Consider the following 16,530-nt stretch of genomic DNA (forward strand, 5'->3'; position numbering starts at 1 on the left):
CAGCTACCGTGTTCTTTGCTCACCATGTGCCCTCTGAAGGAGAGCTGTGGCGTGTGGACGCTGCAGTTGAGCAGCTCTGACCGCTCTGAGGTCGCCACCCCCGAGCCCACTCCTCCCGTTCCTCAGCCCCTTTGTGGTTACTGTGCCTATCTGTCACCGCCTCCACATGAAGGCCACTCATGAGGCGCACATAACAAGAAGTTAAGATAGAGGAAGGAAACACACTAAGGTCACCTTGTGATCCCTTACATATTTTACATTTTGCTTCAAGTGATCGTGAGGAATTATCACCCCCCCTGGGGGCTGTCTCACCTGTACAATTAATAGTGAGAATATTGATCAGCTCATAGTTCATGTCCCCACTCCCATGAACTGCGAGTCCATTGTCGGCCTCTAATTACAGAGGGTTTTCATACAAGGACTCCCTACATATTGCGATAGCTGCTACATGCTGGGACCCAGGGGCACGGAGGGAAGAAAGGGGGCCAGGGCATCTGACATTAGCAAGGAGTGAGTTGGTGTCAGTCATCACTCTTGTCTTCTCTTAACTGTAGGTTTTTATCAAAGTGCTGGATAATAATGACAATGGCCCGGAATTCTCCCAGCCGACTTACGACGTGACGATTTCCGAGGACGTGCTCCCGGATACAGAGATATTGCAGATTGAAGCCACGGACAGAGACGAGAAGCACAAACTGAGCTACACCATCCACAGCAGCATTGACTCCGTCAGCATGAGAAAGTTCCGGATCGACCCCAGCACCGGCGTGCTCTACACTGCCGAGAGACTGGACCATGAGGCCCAGGACAAGCACATTCTCAACGTCATGGTAGGTCAGACGGCTTTATTGCTGCCCTAGTAGAACCACTAACCCTTCAAGGCATGCGCCTTGGTCTCCAGACACGCGAGGCCCTTCCATGTTGTAAGTAGTGCTAAATTTGGTCTTTTTACAGCAGGGTTGCCTTCATATCTATCTGCCTTGTTATTTCAGTGAGGAATTACAGTTGTTAGGCAGTGACTCCCTATTTTTGCCAAACTGAAATATTAGGTGAATTTCTATGGACAGTGGCTGCTCAGTGCTGCTGACAGATTGAGTTGAGGGGGAGGAACAGGCCTGTGTCTGTAGATCCCCCAGGGTGTCATATTGGTTCACGTCCAGGAGGTTTTGTGGAGAAGTTTAAAAGAAGTTTCTTGAGCAGTTAATCGCAGCAGTAATCATTTACTCGGCCTATGCAATGCTCAATCCTTGGAAGTATTTAAAGAATTCGTGTATTAGTTACTACACCGGCATTGAACCTTGTAGTATCATAAATACTAGTGCACTTAGGAGAACTCAAAACATACTAAAGCCCACAAAGAATGTTAAATCTGAATTTGGGTTCATGGGGCCTCCAAATTATGTAGAAGTTGCTTTAATTTTAAAGTGGAGTTTGCCTAGTCCCCGTAATTGGGAAGTAGAGATTAATAAGAAGCATCCTTGATTAGTTTATGGACCTAAAATCTACCCCTTTCACCACCCAAGAACCCTGGTGGCAATTGCACAGCCTCTGCATACAGAGCCCTCCTTCAGACCACGTGGGATAACAGAGACTTAATCTTGTACTGATTGGCTTTAAAATACACCAAGACACTACCAATTCCCAAGCAGCTGAAACTAATGTTCCACCAAGTGCTACTGTTCCTTCCCACGTCTAGAAACCTTCCTGGACAAGAGGAAACCTGAGTACCACGTCCTCAGCTGTGGTTTCCAGCTGAGGCTCCAGGGAACAGCAGAGGGACTCAGGAATCAACAGTGCATCCCTCTGACCACCATCCATTCATTCAACAGATATTTCTCCAGTGCCTACTGTGTACCAAACACTGTTCTAGGCACTAAAGGTATAAAGTAGACAAAGCCCCTGCACCACTGGGCATTCATCTGGAACAGACCTAGATTTCAATAAGGCCAAAACGCAGAGTCCAGCTTGGTCCTTGGGTGTGACAGGCCAACCTGAAGACTAGGAAATTCAGCACAGGCACTGGGCTGCTTCTGTGTGTATTTCTTCAGGGCCAGAAACCTTATGCCGGTGACTAACTCCATTCTCACGGTCATTCAAGTCACTTTTGTTCATTCTTTCTTTAACAAACTCAAAATTCAGTTTGGTTACCCTGTACCATTATCATCTATGTGATTGAATATTTAGAGCAAACATGTCTCGTATTTTGCCTTTCCTCGAGCTAAGCATCAGTCAGTGTGCTCATTCCTTCTAGGTATCATCTCTGGAATCCCTTTTCCCTTTGGTGGATCTTCTCAGTGCATTTTCTAATTTTTTCACATCCCTCTAATAAATGGAAAGTGCACATTTGAATAGTGCTGCATGTAATTACAACAAAATCGTGTAGTTAGAGTTAAAGAATTGATTGTTTAGCTTTTGCCCTATGTACAAGGGGAACCTTTGAGCAGTCAGGTCAGGCAGGTTCTTTGGTGTAGTCACCACAGAGTCTCACATTTTGGAACTTAAGATTCAGTTCATCTTCCCAGTATTCAGGGTTCTCTCTCAGCCCTGGGCCTTTGTGTGTGTTTGTTTTGTTTTGCCTGAAATGCGTAGACCACACAACCACCAACACCGTTTTACCACTTCTGCTTAATGTTGTTACCTCTTCCAAGAAGCTGCATGCAAAGCAAAGTTCTTCCTGATTGATCACTCCGGTCCTGTCACTTAGCCACTGGGCTTTATACCTGTCTATTTACTTATTTGTATTATCCAGTCAACTAGAAAGGTCTTGAGGGCAGGGACTATATCTAATTCATTGCTGAACCACCAGGGTCAGTCTTGAAACTTGGCAAATCATAGATGACAATAAATGTTTGTTGAATGAATGAATGAGAATGCCTACCTTGCATTTATTAATTCCACTTTTTAGTTTCCTCTTTAGAAGAGCCTTCATCCACCATTCGATTAGTGTCTGTATACACATATAAGAGTCAGTGGTTGCGTGAGGGGGGACAGAGAAAACTACTGTGTTTGTCATACCCAGGTCTCAGTCCCACAAGTACAGACTGAGTACAGCCCATACGCCAGGCATAATACTGAGCAATAATGATGATGTGGTTCCTGCTTCCATTTTATTCACACTGTCCTGACTTGATAATACCACCATTTATTGAGCACCTATGATGAGCCTGGGACTGGGTCAAGCACTCTGTGTGCATTATGTCATTTTGTTTTCACTACAGGCATAGCCGTGTGAGTTCTTTGCAACTTAAGATTTTAGTCCTACTGCTTCTTGTATTTTGCCTAAAGGTCAGAGATCAGGAGTTTCCTTATCGAAGAAACTTGGCCCGAGTCATTGTGAATGTGGAAGATGCTAATGATCACAGTCCTTATTTTACCAACCCACTGTATGAAGCATCTGTGTTTGAATCGGCTGCTCTGGGATCAGCTGTTCTGCAAGTGACGGCTCTGGACAAAGACAAAGGGGAAAATGCAGAACTCATATATACCATAGAAGCAGGTGAGAGCTGCTGCACTGATTGCAGCATAATGCATGGCACTGGACCCTCAGCAGCATTCATCACCTTATAAAATTCAAATCGTTACCCCTAGAACATCTCCAAATGAATTTTTTGGCCACACAACTGCCCTATTTGTGTGATGATGGTGTATAAAGTTCTTGGCATTTCAGTAATATGTTTTCCATCACTGACAGCAAGGAAAGAGTTTCCTGTTATTATGTTCAACCTCAGATTTTTTTTTTTTTTTTTGAATGGAAAAGAGAGAAGAAATGTATAGTAAACTCAGTGTCTTTTACTTACGGGTCAACAAGCCATGGTCTCAGACTATTAACCAAAGCCTCCCATCATGTGAGGGCTGCCAGTCAGTTTTGTGAATTGAAGCTTACATGTCTTTGTTTACTTGTCAGTAGGTGGGCTGTGGGCTTCAGAAATTCATGTGAATTGACGCATATTCACTTCATGGGAGGTGATCTGAGTGGCAGAGTATTGGTAGGTACTCAACTTCCTGCTTACCCAACAGAGAAGTAAATACAGACTATTGTTAACTTTGAGTATTTTTTAAAAAATCAATTTTTATGTTTATAAGGCAGGAGTACCATAGTTTACTGGTGATGCAAAGAGAGACTACTAGAAAATATTTATGACCAAAGAGATGTCCAATCGAGAGAGAGGTCTGTGAGACTGTGAACCTACTAATTGCAAATATCTTTTATCTACTCTATTTTTCTTTTTCCTCTTCCTTCTTCTTTTGAATATTCAAGCCACATATTTCCAAAATGTTCTGCAACATTATGTCTGTCACGCCTCCTGCCAAATGCTGTCTCCTTTCCTGCCAGCCCTGGACAGCCTTCTTTCCCTTGCTTTAAATGTGGAACATTTCTGTGAGTGGTGGAATTAAAATATGAATGCTAGAATGACAGCTTTGACCTAAAAAATATTGAAAATGAAAAGCCAACAACTTTCTTTAAAAAATAAATAAATAAAAATAACCCTGTACTGAATGATAATCTAAAATTATTTCCTGTGTTGGGCATCCACATTTTTCGTAAGTCTATGCTAAACTCTATAAAAACAAACAAACAAAGAGCCTGACCAGGCAGTGGTGCAGTCGATAGAACATCGGACTGGGATGCTGAGGACCCAGGTTCAAGACTCCAAGGTCATTAGCTTGAGCGTGAGCTCATCTGGTTTGAGCAAAGCTCACCAGCTTGAGCCCAAGGTCGCTGGCTTGAGCAAAGGGTTACTCGGTCTGCTGAAGGCCCACGGTCAAGGCACATATGAGAAAGCAAGCAATGAACAACTAAGGTGTCACAACAAAAAACTAATGATTGATGCTTCTCATCTCTCTCTGTTCCTGTCTGCTGTCTGTCCCTATCTATCCCTCTCTCTGACTCTCTCTCTGTCTCTGTAAAAAAATAAAAAAAGACATGGTTCATGTTACCAGGTGCCCTCAGCAAAGTCACCCATTTCTTTTCTAGATTTCCATGGAATTTCCTTTCAATCTAAAGCCCGACCAATAATTATTTAAATGCTGTTTTACATATCTTGTTTATCTCAGGGCCTTTTATTATTTCATTATATAATTCTTATTCTTTTGTTCCACACGCAATATAGAAAGAAACTCATTAGAAAACCAAATTTTAAATAACACCATAACAAATGTCACCTAGTCCTATAACTCTTTGTATTCTTTCTATAATTTTTCCCTAATATATGTTTTCTCCAATATTCATTCATGCCTATACATTGTTCTGTGACACTTGACACTGTAATCATTTAGATATAGGGTTTTATTTCTACTTTATTTACTTAACTCTTTTTCTTTTCCAAGTGAGAAGAGGAGAGATAGATAGACTCCCGCATGCACCCCGACCCAGATCCACCCAGCAAACCTCATGTGGGGCTGATGGTCTGCTCATCTGGGGCCATGCTTGCAACTAAGCCATTTTTAGATTCTGAGATGGAGGCTCCATGGAGCCATCTTCAGTGCCCAGGGCTAGTGCGCTCAAATGAATCAAGCCATGGCTGCAGGAGAAGAAAGAGAGAGAGAGAGAGAGAGAGAGAAAGGGGAAGGGGGAAGGGTGGAGAAGCAGATGTTTGTTTCTCCTGTGTACTCTGACCAGGAATCAAACCTAGGACATACACACACTGGGCTGATACTCTACCACTGAGCCCACTGCCCAGGGCTTTACTTAACTTTTTCTAAGCATTTATCTGTGTGCCTACTAGCCTTTTATATGTTATGAAGGCTGCTGCTATACTCCTCTTAGATAGCCAGATCATGTTTAAACCAATTTGGAGGTTCTCAGAGAGAAATTTAAAGGTAAGTTACCACCGGCCGCAAGGATTGCCTTCCTTATAGTTCACATCCACAGCCTCCAGCCTGAGGCTTGCACAGAGAAAAACCTCGCTCATGGCTTCTACAGTTGAAAAAAACTAGAAAGAAAAGTTCTCTCCTTAAAACAACTTTTATACAGAAAACTTGAATTTCCAGAAATCCACAGGAATGATTGGTATCTCTAAAAAAGGGCCTTCAATGGTATGTGTGCAAAACTAATGAAAATTACAGTATGTACAATACATTTCAAGTGGTCAATGGCCCCTTTGTGGACAGACAGACCCACACAGGACCTGATCTGGTATTACAGAGCCAGTTGCTCCTCAGATCAGGGAGGGGAGAGGCAGATCTCAGATGCTTCGCATTTTGAAGCTAATGACAAGTGGTTGTGTGATGTGTACATTTTAAGTTCCCTCACCAACCTCCAATGGGCAAGATTTAACTCTGTGAACTGGTGGACCATACATTTCCTCCCCTGTCTGGCCACTGTTTAACTACTGCAGCTTTTTCTTTTGGTCTGAAGGACTGAGGCAGAATTCAAGTGCAAGCATCAGGTCTCATATTTAATTTAGGTTTTATGTCTGCTGCCAATAGTGATGTATGTATGGCTCTGAGACCAGGAAGTACCAGAGAGACCAGGGCTAAGAGCTGAGTTAGGATTGAGGACATAGTAGATCACAAGATACATATAAATAGAGAATTAAAAATCTTTTTAAATTTCTCCTCTCAGTCATTCAACAAATATTTATCAAGCACCTTCTTTGTGCCAGGTATTATGCTGTGTACTAGATGAATAATGATAAGTAAGATAAACACAGCTTTTGCCTAGTTGCCAAAGTTCTACAAGAAGCCATAGAATCCAGGAAAATGAGCAGAGGTTTCTCAGGATTCATGTATAGCAGGAGAGAATGAGCAGGATGTGGATTCTAAGCAGATAGGACAGTGTGTTGAAGAGGAAAGAGGCAGACAGCCCACTTTGCGCCTGACATATGAGCACAGCATCCCACAGACTGCAACAAGCAGGTCAGCGGCCATGTAACAGCAGGGTTCTGAAGCTCTACTCTAGGTCAGAGGCTGGCTGTTCTTTGTCCCTGCCTTGCATATCTTGCTGGGTATGTAGAAATCTGTTGTGCTCAGAGTGAGGAAGGACTTACCCAAAAACTCCACAGTGGGACACCGTGTGCTCTGTTGCATTCATCATTCAGGATGGCAGGCATGTTGGTGACCAGTACTCAGATAGCTCTAAATTTTGCTCCTTGGAGATGCTGAAATACAGTGATTGCTGCCTCCTTGTGAGGGTCTAATGTGGGACTCCCACTCAATTCCACAGAGCTATTTACTGAAAATTTGCAGGCCTGCTTATGAGATCATTGAACTTCTTGTTGTTGTTGTCATCACAGAATGGTCATGTTTACGGGACAAAGAAAAAGAATCATACCAACATTAAAGATAAGATTGTTTAATATTCACATTTGGGGGCTAGAATCAAATCCTTTACCTCTCTGTTAGATTTGCTTCCTCTTTAAAAATAAGCAAGTATCTCATAGAAACAGATTTATATGAATGTGACTTTTTTATTTCCAGACATGGAAAGTCTCCTTATTAAGTACATAGTAAGCCTGACCTGTGGTGGCACAGTGGATAAAGAGTCAACCTGGAATGCTGAGGTCGCCGGTTCAAAATCCTGCACTTGTCTGGTCTAAGGCACATATGGGAGTTGAAACTTCCTGCTCCTCCCCCCCTTTCTCTCTCTCTCCCTCTCTCTCTCTCCCTCTCTCTCTCTCCTCTCTAAAATGAGTAAAAAAAAATAAGCACATAGTAAGAAGTATGTTTCAATGGGCACCTTCTCTCCCTGCCTTCTCAATCCTGGAGCCTTTTTTAATGATAATGGCATTTAAACTGTCCATGTGTCTGCCATATTATATAGTACTTCAGAAAGAAAGAAAAATCCAATACAATTGAATAATCAAGATTATGAACTTCTGATTGAAAGAACCGAGGCACACGGCGTGTGTGTTCTTTGAGAACGATTAGAAAACCTGATGGGAGACTCAAAAAGCAGCTCAGGGAAGGGCTCTACTTCCCACCATCCACTGCCTTTGAACTACGTTCTTTACATCTTCCAGTTGTGTGTTGCCCATTCTTTTCTCCTCTGTAATTTTCCTTGTCTCCCACAGCCCCGACTTCATGCCACCACACGTTTCACAGGCAGAGCTCTGCACTCGTATAGTTCCATGGTGCCCAGCCCTCCCCATTTCCATGTCAAAGTGGGCACCAGTTTCTCAGTTTCCTAAGGCTTATGTCTCAAGTTCTTGGTTTGGATGCTGATTCAGATTACCAACAGTTTCCTACTTCACCAGAAACCTCTGAAACATTTGTTAAATAGAATGGTTACAGATTGGAGCACCTGCCTCATAATTACTTGTCTAGTTTTGTGTCTGTGTGTGCACAAGTATGTTTTGGGGATGTGGGGTAATGAAGAATTGGTTAGTCAGAAAAAATCCTCATGCCTCACAAAGCAGACGGTAACGTGAGAAGAATTCTCCCTGCCTGAGCAAAAGCCACCTCACCAGCATAGTGTTTAGGATGAAGCTGGTTTTGATGGTGTGAAACAATACCAATCTCATGTAATAACATTTACCTTTAGGATCATTTGAAACCAATGACTACCTGATAGCATTCTGAAGCAACTTCTACAATCTTCTTTCTTTAACAGAGAACACAGAATATAGTTTCAGTTAAAATACCCTTTGGCATGTGCCAATCCAATCTGTTTCTCTTCTCACAAGGCTGGGAATAAGAAGTCCTAGATATTCTTAACAGAAGTCTCTCCTACAAGCTTTTTTGTTTACCAGTTTTAAGGTACACAGTGCTATGTCTGTTGTTATTAACCTGGACTAAAGAGATAGTGATCTGAAATTCAAAAATTTACCCCCAAAACTCATTTCAGTTGCTTCTGAATGAAAAGTCTCTTGTTTTGTTTCAGAATGAGTTAGAATGAATACAAAAAGTGGCTTTCTACTTGTCATGTTGCACTAAAGTAGCCTTTAGATGAAAAGTTCATCATAAAAAAAATGACCTAATTATAACTCATTTCCCCCATTGATTTCCTCACTGTAGGGAACACTGGGAATACGTTTAAGATCGAACCAGTCCTGGGCATCATCACTGTTTCCAAAGAACCAGACATGACGACTATGGGTCAGTTTGTCCTCTCAGTCAAAGTCACAGATCAGGGTTCCCCGCCAATGTCTGCCACCGCGATTGTACGCATTTCTGTCACCATGTCTGATAATTCTCATCCCAAATTCACTCAAAGAGACTACCAAGCAGAAGTAAATGAAAACGTTGATATTGGAACATCAGTCATTCTAATCTCTGCCATCAGTCAGTCTACCCTCATTTATGAAGTCAAAGATGGAAACATTGATGGGACTTTTACCATAAATCCATATTCTGGAGTCATCACCACTCGGAAGGCACTGGATTACGAGCACACTTCCTCTTATCAACTCATCATTCAGGCCACCAACATGGCAGGAATGGCTTCCAATGTCACGGCCAACATTCAGATTATTGATGAAAATGATAATGCCCCAGTTTTTCTCTTTTCTCAATATTCAGGCAGCCTGAGTGAGGCAGCCCCAGTTAATAGCATTGTCAGGAGCTTAGATAACAGCCCACTGGTGATCCGAGCCACCGATGCTGACAGCAACCGGAATGCTTTGCTTGTGTATCAGATTGTGGAGTCCACAGCCAAGAAGTTCTTCACGGTGGACTCCAGTACAGGAGCAATCAGAACAATTGCCACCCTGGACCACGAAACCATCTCCCATTTCCATTTTCATGTGCACGTGAGAGACAGTGGTAGCCCCCAGCTGACTGCAGAGAGTCCTGTTGAAGTCAACATCGAGGTGACAGATGTGAATGACAACCCACCTGTTTTCACTCAGGCTGTGTTTGAGACTATCTTACTTCTACCTACCTACGTTGGCGTAGAGGTTCTGAAAGTTAGTGCCACAGATCCTGACTCTGAGGTGCCGCCTGAGCTGACATACAGCCTAATGGAAGGCAGCTTGGATCATTTTTTAATGGACTCAAATACTGGAGTGCTCACCATAAAAAACAACAACCTCTCCAAAGATCACTATGCACTGATAGTCAAAGTTTCTGATGGAAAGTTCTACAGTACATCCATGGCCACCATCTTGGTTAAAGAAGCCATGGACAGTGGCCTCCAGTTTACCCAAAGCTTTTACTCCACTTCGATCTCAGAGAATAACACTAATATCACCAAAGTTGCTATTGTCAATGCAGTTGGAAATCGCCTTAATGAGCCCTTAAAATATAGCATCTTAAACCCAGGAAATAAGTTCAAGATAAAATCTACCTCAGGGGTCATTCAGACCACCGGAGTCCCCTTTGACCGTGAGGAACAGGAGTTATACGAGCTGGTAGTGGAAGCCAGCCGTGAGATGGACCATCTGCGTGTGGCTAGGGTGGTGGTCAGAGTTAACATCGAAGACATAAACGACAATTCCCCAGTCTTCGTGGGCCTCCCTTACTATGCTGCTGTGCAGGTTGATGCTGAGCCTGGGACTCTGATCTACCGGGTGACAGCCATTGACAAAGATAAAGGTGCAAATGGAGAAGTGAGCTATGTCCTACAGGATGACTATGGCCACTTTGAAATTAACCCTAATTCAGGGAATGTTATCTTGAAAGAAGCATTCAACTCTGACTTGTCCAACATTGAGTATGGTGTCACCATCCTAGCCAAAGATGGTGGAAAACCCTCTTTGTCCACATCTGTGGAACTTCCCATCACTATTGTTAACAAAGCCATGCCTGTGTTTGATAAGCCCTTTTATACAGCATCCATCAATGAAGACATCAGAATGGACACCCCCATTCTAAGCATCAATGCCACCAGTCCAGAAGGCCAAGGCATCATATATATCATCATTGATGGGGATCTTTATAAACAATTTAACATTGACTTTGACACTGGGGTCCTTAAAGTCATTGGCCCTTTGGATTATGAAGTTACATCTGCTTACAGGTTGACAGTAAGAGCCAGTGATGCCCTTACTGGTGCCAGGGCTGAAGTCACTGTCGATTTGCTAGTTAATGATATAAATGACAACCCTCCTATTTTTGATCAGCTTATATACAATACAACACTGTCGGAAGCATCTCTCATTGGGACACCCGTTTTGCAAGTTGTTTCTACTGATGCAGACTCAGAAAACAATAAAATGGTACATTATCAGATTGTCCAGGATACTTACAACAGCACAGATTATTTTCACATCGACAGCACAAGTGGCTTAATCCTGACAGCCAGGATGCTGGACCACGAGTCAGTGCAGCACTGTAGTTTGAAAGTCAGAGCCACTGATAATGGCTTCCCATCACTGAGCAGTGAGGTCCTGGTTCATATCTATATCTCAGACATAAATGACAACCCTCCAGTTTTTAATCAGCTCATTTATGAGTCATATGTGAGCGAATTAGCCCCCCGGGGCCATTTTGTCACCTGCGTGCAAGCCTCTGATGCAGACAGCTCTGATTTTGACAGGTTGGAGTATAACATTTTATCTGGGAATGACCGGACAAGCTTTCTGATGGACAGCAGGAGTGGTGTCATCACGCTGTCCAACCACCGGAAGCAGCGGATGGAGCCTCTATACAGTCTCAATGTGTCAGTCTCTGATGGGTTGTTCACTAGCACCGCACAGGTGCACATTAGGGTACTCGGGGCTAACCTGTACAGTCCCGCCTTCTCACAGAACACCTACGTAGCTGAGGTTAGAGAGAATGCGGCTTCTGGGACCAAGGTTATTCACGTTCGAGCCACAGACGGGGATCCAGGGACATACGGGCAGATCAGCTATGCCATCATCAATGACTTTGCCAAAGATCGATTCCTCATAGACAGCAATGGACAAGTCCTTACAACAGAAAGGCTCGACCGAGAAAACCCTCTGGAAGGAGACATTAGTATTTTCTTGAGGGCCCTTGATGGTGGAGGGAGAACGACGTTCTGCACCGTCAGGGTGATTGTCATGGATGAAAATGACAATGCTCCTCAGTTTATGACAGTGGAATACAGGGCCAGTGTCAGGGCAGATGTTGGGCGGGGCCACCTGGTCACTCAGGTTCAAGCCGTGGATCCAGATGATGGAGCAAATTCAAGGATCACTTATTCCCTCTATAGCGAGGCCTCGGTCTCGGTGGCTGACCTCCTGGAGATCGACCCTGACAATGGCTGGATGGTCACAAAGGGCAGTTTTAACCAGCTGAGAAACACAGTGCTTTCCTTCTTTGTCAAAGCAGTGGACGGGGGCATCCCAGTCAGGCACTCCCTCATTCCAGTCTACATCCACGTCCTGCCCCCTGACATAGTCTTGCCTTCATTTACTCAACCCCAGTATTCTTTTACCGTTCCAGAAGATACAGCCATTGGCAGCACAGTGGACACCCTGAGGATTTTGCCCAGTCAGAATGTCAGATTTAGCACAGTAAATGGGGAACTTCCAGAAAATAACAAAGGGGGTGTCTTCATCATAGAGCAGGACACAGGCACCATCAAGCTGGACAAGCGCCTTGATCATGAAATCAGCCCAGCTTTCCACTTTAAAGTAGCAGCCACAATACCCCTGGACAAGGTAGACATTGTGTTTACCGTGGATGTAGATATCAAGGTGTTGGATTTGAATGACAACAAGCCAGTCTTTGAAACTTCAAGCTACGAGACCATCATAATGGAAGGGATGCCTATCGGCACCAAACTCACACAGGTGAAAGCCATCGATATGGATTGGGGAGCTAATGGCCAGGTCACCTACTCCCTCCATTCAGATTCCCAGCCCGAAAAGGTAATGGAAGCATTCAGTATCGACAGCAACACAGGCTGGATCAGTACCTTGAAAGACCTGGATCACGAGACAGACCCCTCATTCACCTTCTCTGTGGTGGCGTCCGACCTTGGAGAGGCCTTCTCTCTTTCTTCCACTGCTTTGGTCTCTGTCAGGGTGACAGACATAAATGACAACGCTCCAGTCTTTGCCCATGAGGTGTACCAAGGGAACGTGAAGGAGAGCGACCCTCCGGGTGAGGTGGTGGCAGTCCTCAGCACGTGGGACAGAGACACTTCCGACATTAATCGCCAAGTGAGCTACCATATTACAGGTCAGTGTGCCACCCTGGGTTTTCGCTGTGTGCTTGGATTTCTAAAGATGGAAGGTCAGAGAAGGAGAGAAGGTCAGAGCAGGCGTTCAGAGCAGGAGAGAAGAAGGCAGATGCGATGAGGGTTAGTGCTCTGGGGCAGAGGAAGAGGTCTCTGAATAGACATAGTGTTGGTTGTTACTAACTCAGCCTTAGTGTGGTCATTGGTTTGCCGGTGACAGATTACTCAGGTCAGTACCCAGTCCTCAAGTCACTTTTTATCATTTCAAAAGGAGTCCAGCCAAATATCTTAGCTGAAGATACGAAAATAGCAGCTATTTTTCCTGGGGAGCTAGAGGAGATATATTTTCAACTATTCCTTTTTCCTACTTTTTTTTTTAGGGGTAAAACAAGCAAATAGCCTGACCCATGTGAGCATCTATCTCTTACATGTTTCCTCTAATAATAAAACCTCCTGTGTGCACATGTACAAATTCAAGAGCCTGGTTTGATTTTTTGCTTAAAAATCCTGTTATAACTCAAAGCCAAAGATATTTCTTCTGACAACTCATTTTTCTTTGATCCCTTTTCTGTCTTTCTAAATAGTAAGTAGCAGTTCAATGGGAAAGCCAAGACAGACAAATGAGGTCACCCAGAGGGCACGGAGTATGTCACCATTGTTCTGAGGGCCAGAGGATTTCATGTCAGAGTGAAGACGGGGTGTCTTGATTGGGGGTAGCTTTCCCGGAGGTGACTGGCCTTCAACTACAAAGAGGAGAGGGGTGTGCAGGCAGTCTCCCTAAAAACTATTTTTTGGGGGGGACTTAAACTAACATTTTGATATTGTGACATTCAAAGGCAGAACATAAGCAAAGTGCCAAAAAATTTTAAAGAATTCATCAATACTTATAGTCAGGTGGCTTCCCTTTAGAAAAACTACATTATTCAATGTGAAAAATGAATTAATTAGAGCGCCCTCAGGACACAGGCTCTGCCTCAGTATGTCGGTGGGAAAGTTCATCAATCACCGCAGAGTGAGATCCACAGGACAGCCCACGTGTCAGCACTGGCGACTGCCACCCTTCTCCACGGTGCTCTTCGTCGTTAGGGAGCTGTTTTCTTAATGTTTTCTGTTTCAAGCTTTTTATGCATTTCACGCTTTATCTGATAACTTCCATTTTTATTAAAAAAATATATTTATGCCATAAAGACATGAGAAATGGTGGTAAGGAAAGAAAGGTGAGCAAAGGTTTCAGATAAAAAGCTTCTTAGGCGTTCTGAGGGATACTTTTCTATTTGGAAGCGTTGTTACTCAACTTTAATTATTTATACATTGTCTCCAAATGGCTATTTTAAAGGGACCATCCTATCAACTTTACCAAAGTAATGAGAACAGAGTGGCTTACGCTACTGTTACCGGTAGCAGTGCCAAACCACCAACTGATTTTAATGGGATTTAACTTTTGCTCTTGATGTAGCACAACTTGGCTGTGCTGCCACAGATTAACAAAGGACCATTAATCATTTTATTTAACAAAAGAGTGGTGTGGGCTTGCACCAAAAACATTTGATAGGGTACATTTGTGCATGCTGAAATAATATTCAGCTGCAGCCTAATTGAATCCGAGCCAGCAATGTAGAAAAGTGGTCTCCCAGGGAGAACCCTAAGCCTCACCAGAGCAGGTTTCTCAACCTCAGCACTGTTGACATTCTAGGTAGATAAGTCTGTGTTGTAGGTGGCCATTCTGTGCCTTGTAGTATGATTAACAGCATCGCTGGCCTCTACCCAATGAATTCCAGCAGCACCACCGTCCAGGCCCCTGATGTGACATTCAAAAATGTTTTCAAACATTGACACAGCCCCCTGGTAGAAGGGGGTCCCTCCCAGCATAGTCACACCCAACTGAGAGCCACTGCCCTGGAGGAATGTGCGCCCTCTCCTTTCGCACTGTCGGCCCAGCACGGCCCACTGATCCCGTGCTTGCCCCCCACTGCTGAGGACCCTGGGCTGACTGCCACACCCCAAGTGCAATTGGCACTCAAAATCCCATTCCGACTCCATCCCTCCAGCAGGACCATAATCTCTGCCCTCTGTTCTTTTAGAGCTTCATTGTATGAAGGTGAGTTAGCTCCACTTTTTCAGTGAAGTAGCAGCCAGGATGCAGTATGCTTCCTTCCTTACTGTGTATTGTCCCTCCTCCCCACTGGGATGTGAGCTCCCCCGAGCGGGCAGAGGTGTGTGTCCACCACTGTAGTGCTACCGCCTGGGGTAGAGCCTGGCCCAGAGCAGGGGATAAACACTTGTGAAATGGCCAAACAAGTGAAACAGAGATGATTTAACTAGATAGTTGTCCTGTCCAGCCTTCCTCCATGTTTGAAGTGACATTACTTCCTCTTTGGGATTGGAAAGTCAAAGTGGCTTTCTTCCCTCCTCTTCCTGTCTTCTGCTAGCCACTTTTGTCACCGTGTAATTCAATGATGTGGGAAAGTACTACTGCTGGGACCACGGTCTGTGTTTCAGCATCATCAAAGCCGCTCGTTCCACTTCACGTCTCCTTTTCTTCCGCTTTCACCAGCTTCACTCTGACAAATCTGATCTCACTGGAGTGCTTATCTCTGAGCTGCTCCTTCGATAACTCCTGTTAGGGCTCTTTAATACTAATGGGTCTTCCTTTGTCACACAAACTTTTCTCCCCCACACTGCGTTCCTTCTAAGAGGAGTGCAGCTGTATGGTAAAGCCTTCATTAAGAGATTCCTTAATAGTAGAATCCCAAAACACTGACTCAGAAGAATATATGCACCCCTGTGGTCACTGCAGTGTTATTTACAAGAGACAAGGTTTGCAAGCAGCCCAAGTGCACATCAGTAGATGAGTAAATAAAAAAGCTGTGGTACATTTACACAATGGAATACTACTCTACTGTAAAAAAGAAAGAAACCTTACCTTTTGCAACAGCATGGGAGCATTATGCTAAATAAAAGAAGCCGGTCAGAGAAAGACAAGTACCATATGATTTCACTTATATGTGGAATCTAATGAATAAAATAAACAAAATAGAAATAGACTTATAGACACAGAAAACAAACTGATAGCTATTAGAAGGGGATGGGTTGGGGGGCTGGGTTAAAAAGGTGAAGTGATTAAAAAAGCCTCATAGACACAGACAACAGTATGGTGATTACCAGAGGAAAACGGGGTGGAGAGAGGTAGAAGAGGGTAAAGAAGGGATAGAAGGTGATAGAAGGAGACTTGACTTGGGGTGGTGAACATATAATATACAGATGATATATTATAGAATTGTACACCTGAAACCTATATAATTTTATTAACCTATGTCACCCCAATACATTTTTTAAAATTCCTTAATAGAACTGACTATCTTTCCTTGATTGCACCATCAATAGCTAATGAAATTCCTCCCTTGAGACAAAGTGGCAAGGCAATTGTATCATCCTGAGAAGGGGATTGTTTACAGTTTGGGTTTGATTGTTCTTACAGGGAGCTAATCAAGAGATCAAACCAG

General features: G+C 43.7%; 1 protein-coding gene across 1 annotated transcript in view; it reads left to right on the forward strand.

The window, feature by feature from the left end:
- Positions 1 to 16,530, forward strand: part of FAT3 (FAT atypical cadherin 3) — a 700,951-nt gene that overhangs the window by 579,657 nt on the left and 104,764 nt on the right. The window contains exons 9-11 of the mRNA XM_066370577.1: positions 555 to 830; positions 3,286 to 3,496; positions 8,956 to 13,029. Of these exons, the coding sequence (XP_066226674.1) occupies positions 555 to 830; positions 3,286 to 3,496; positions 8,956 to 13,029 (4,561 nt within the window). The remainder of the gene's footprint in view (positions 1 to 554; positions 831 to 3,285; positions 3,497 to 8,955; positions 13,030 to 16,530) is intronic.

This window comes from Saccopteryx leptura, chromosome 1, assembly GCF_036850995.1.
Source record: "Saccopteryx leptura isolate mSacLep1 chromosome 1, mSacLep1_pri_phased_curated, whole genome shotgun sequence".
Lineage (NCBI taxonomy): Eukaryota > Metazoa > Chordata > Mammalia > Chiroptera > Emballonuridae > Saccopteryx > Saccopteryx leptura.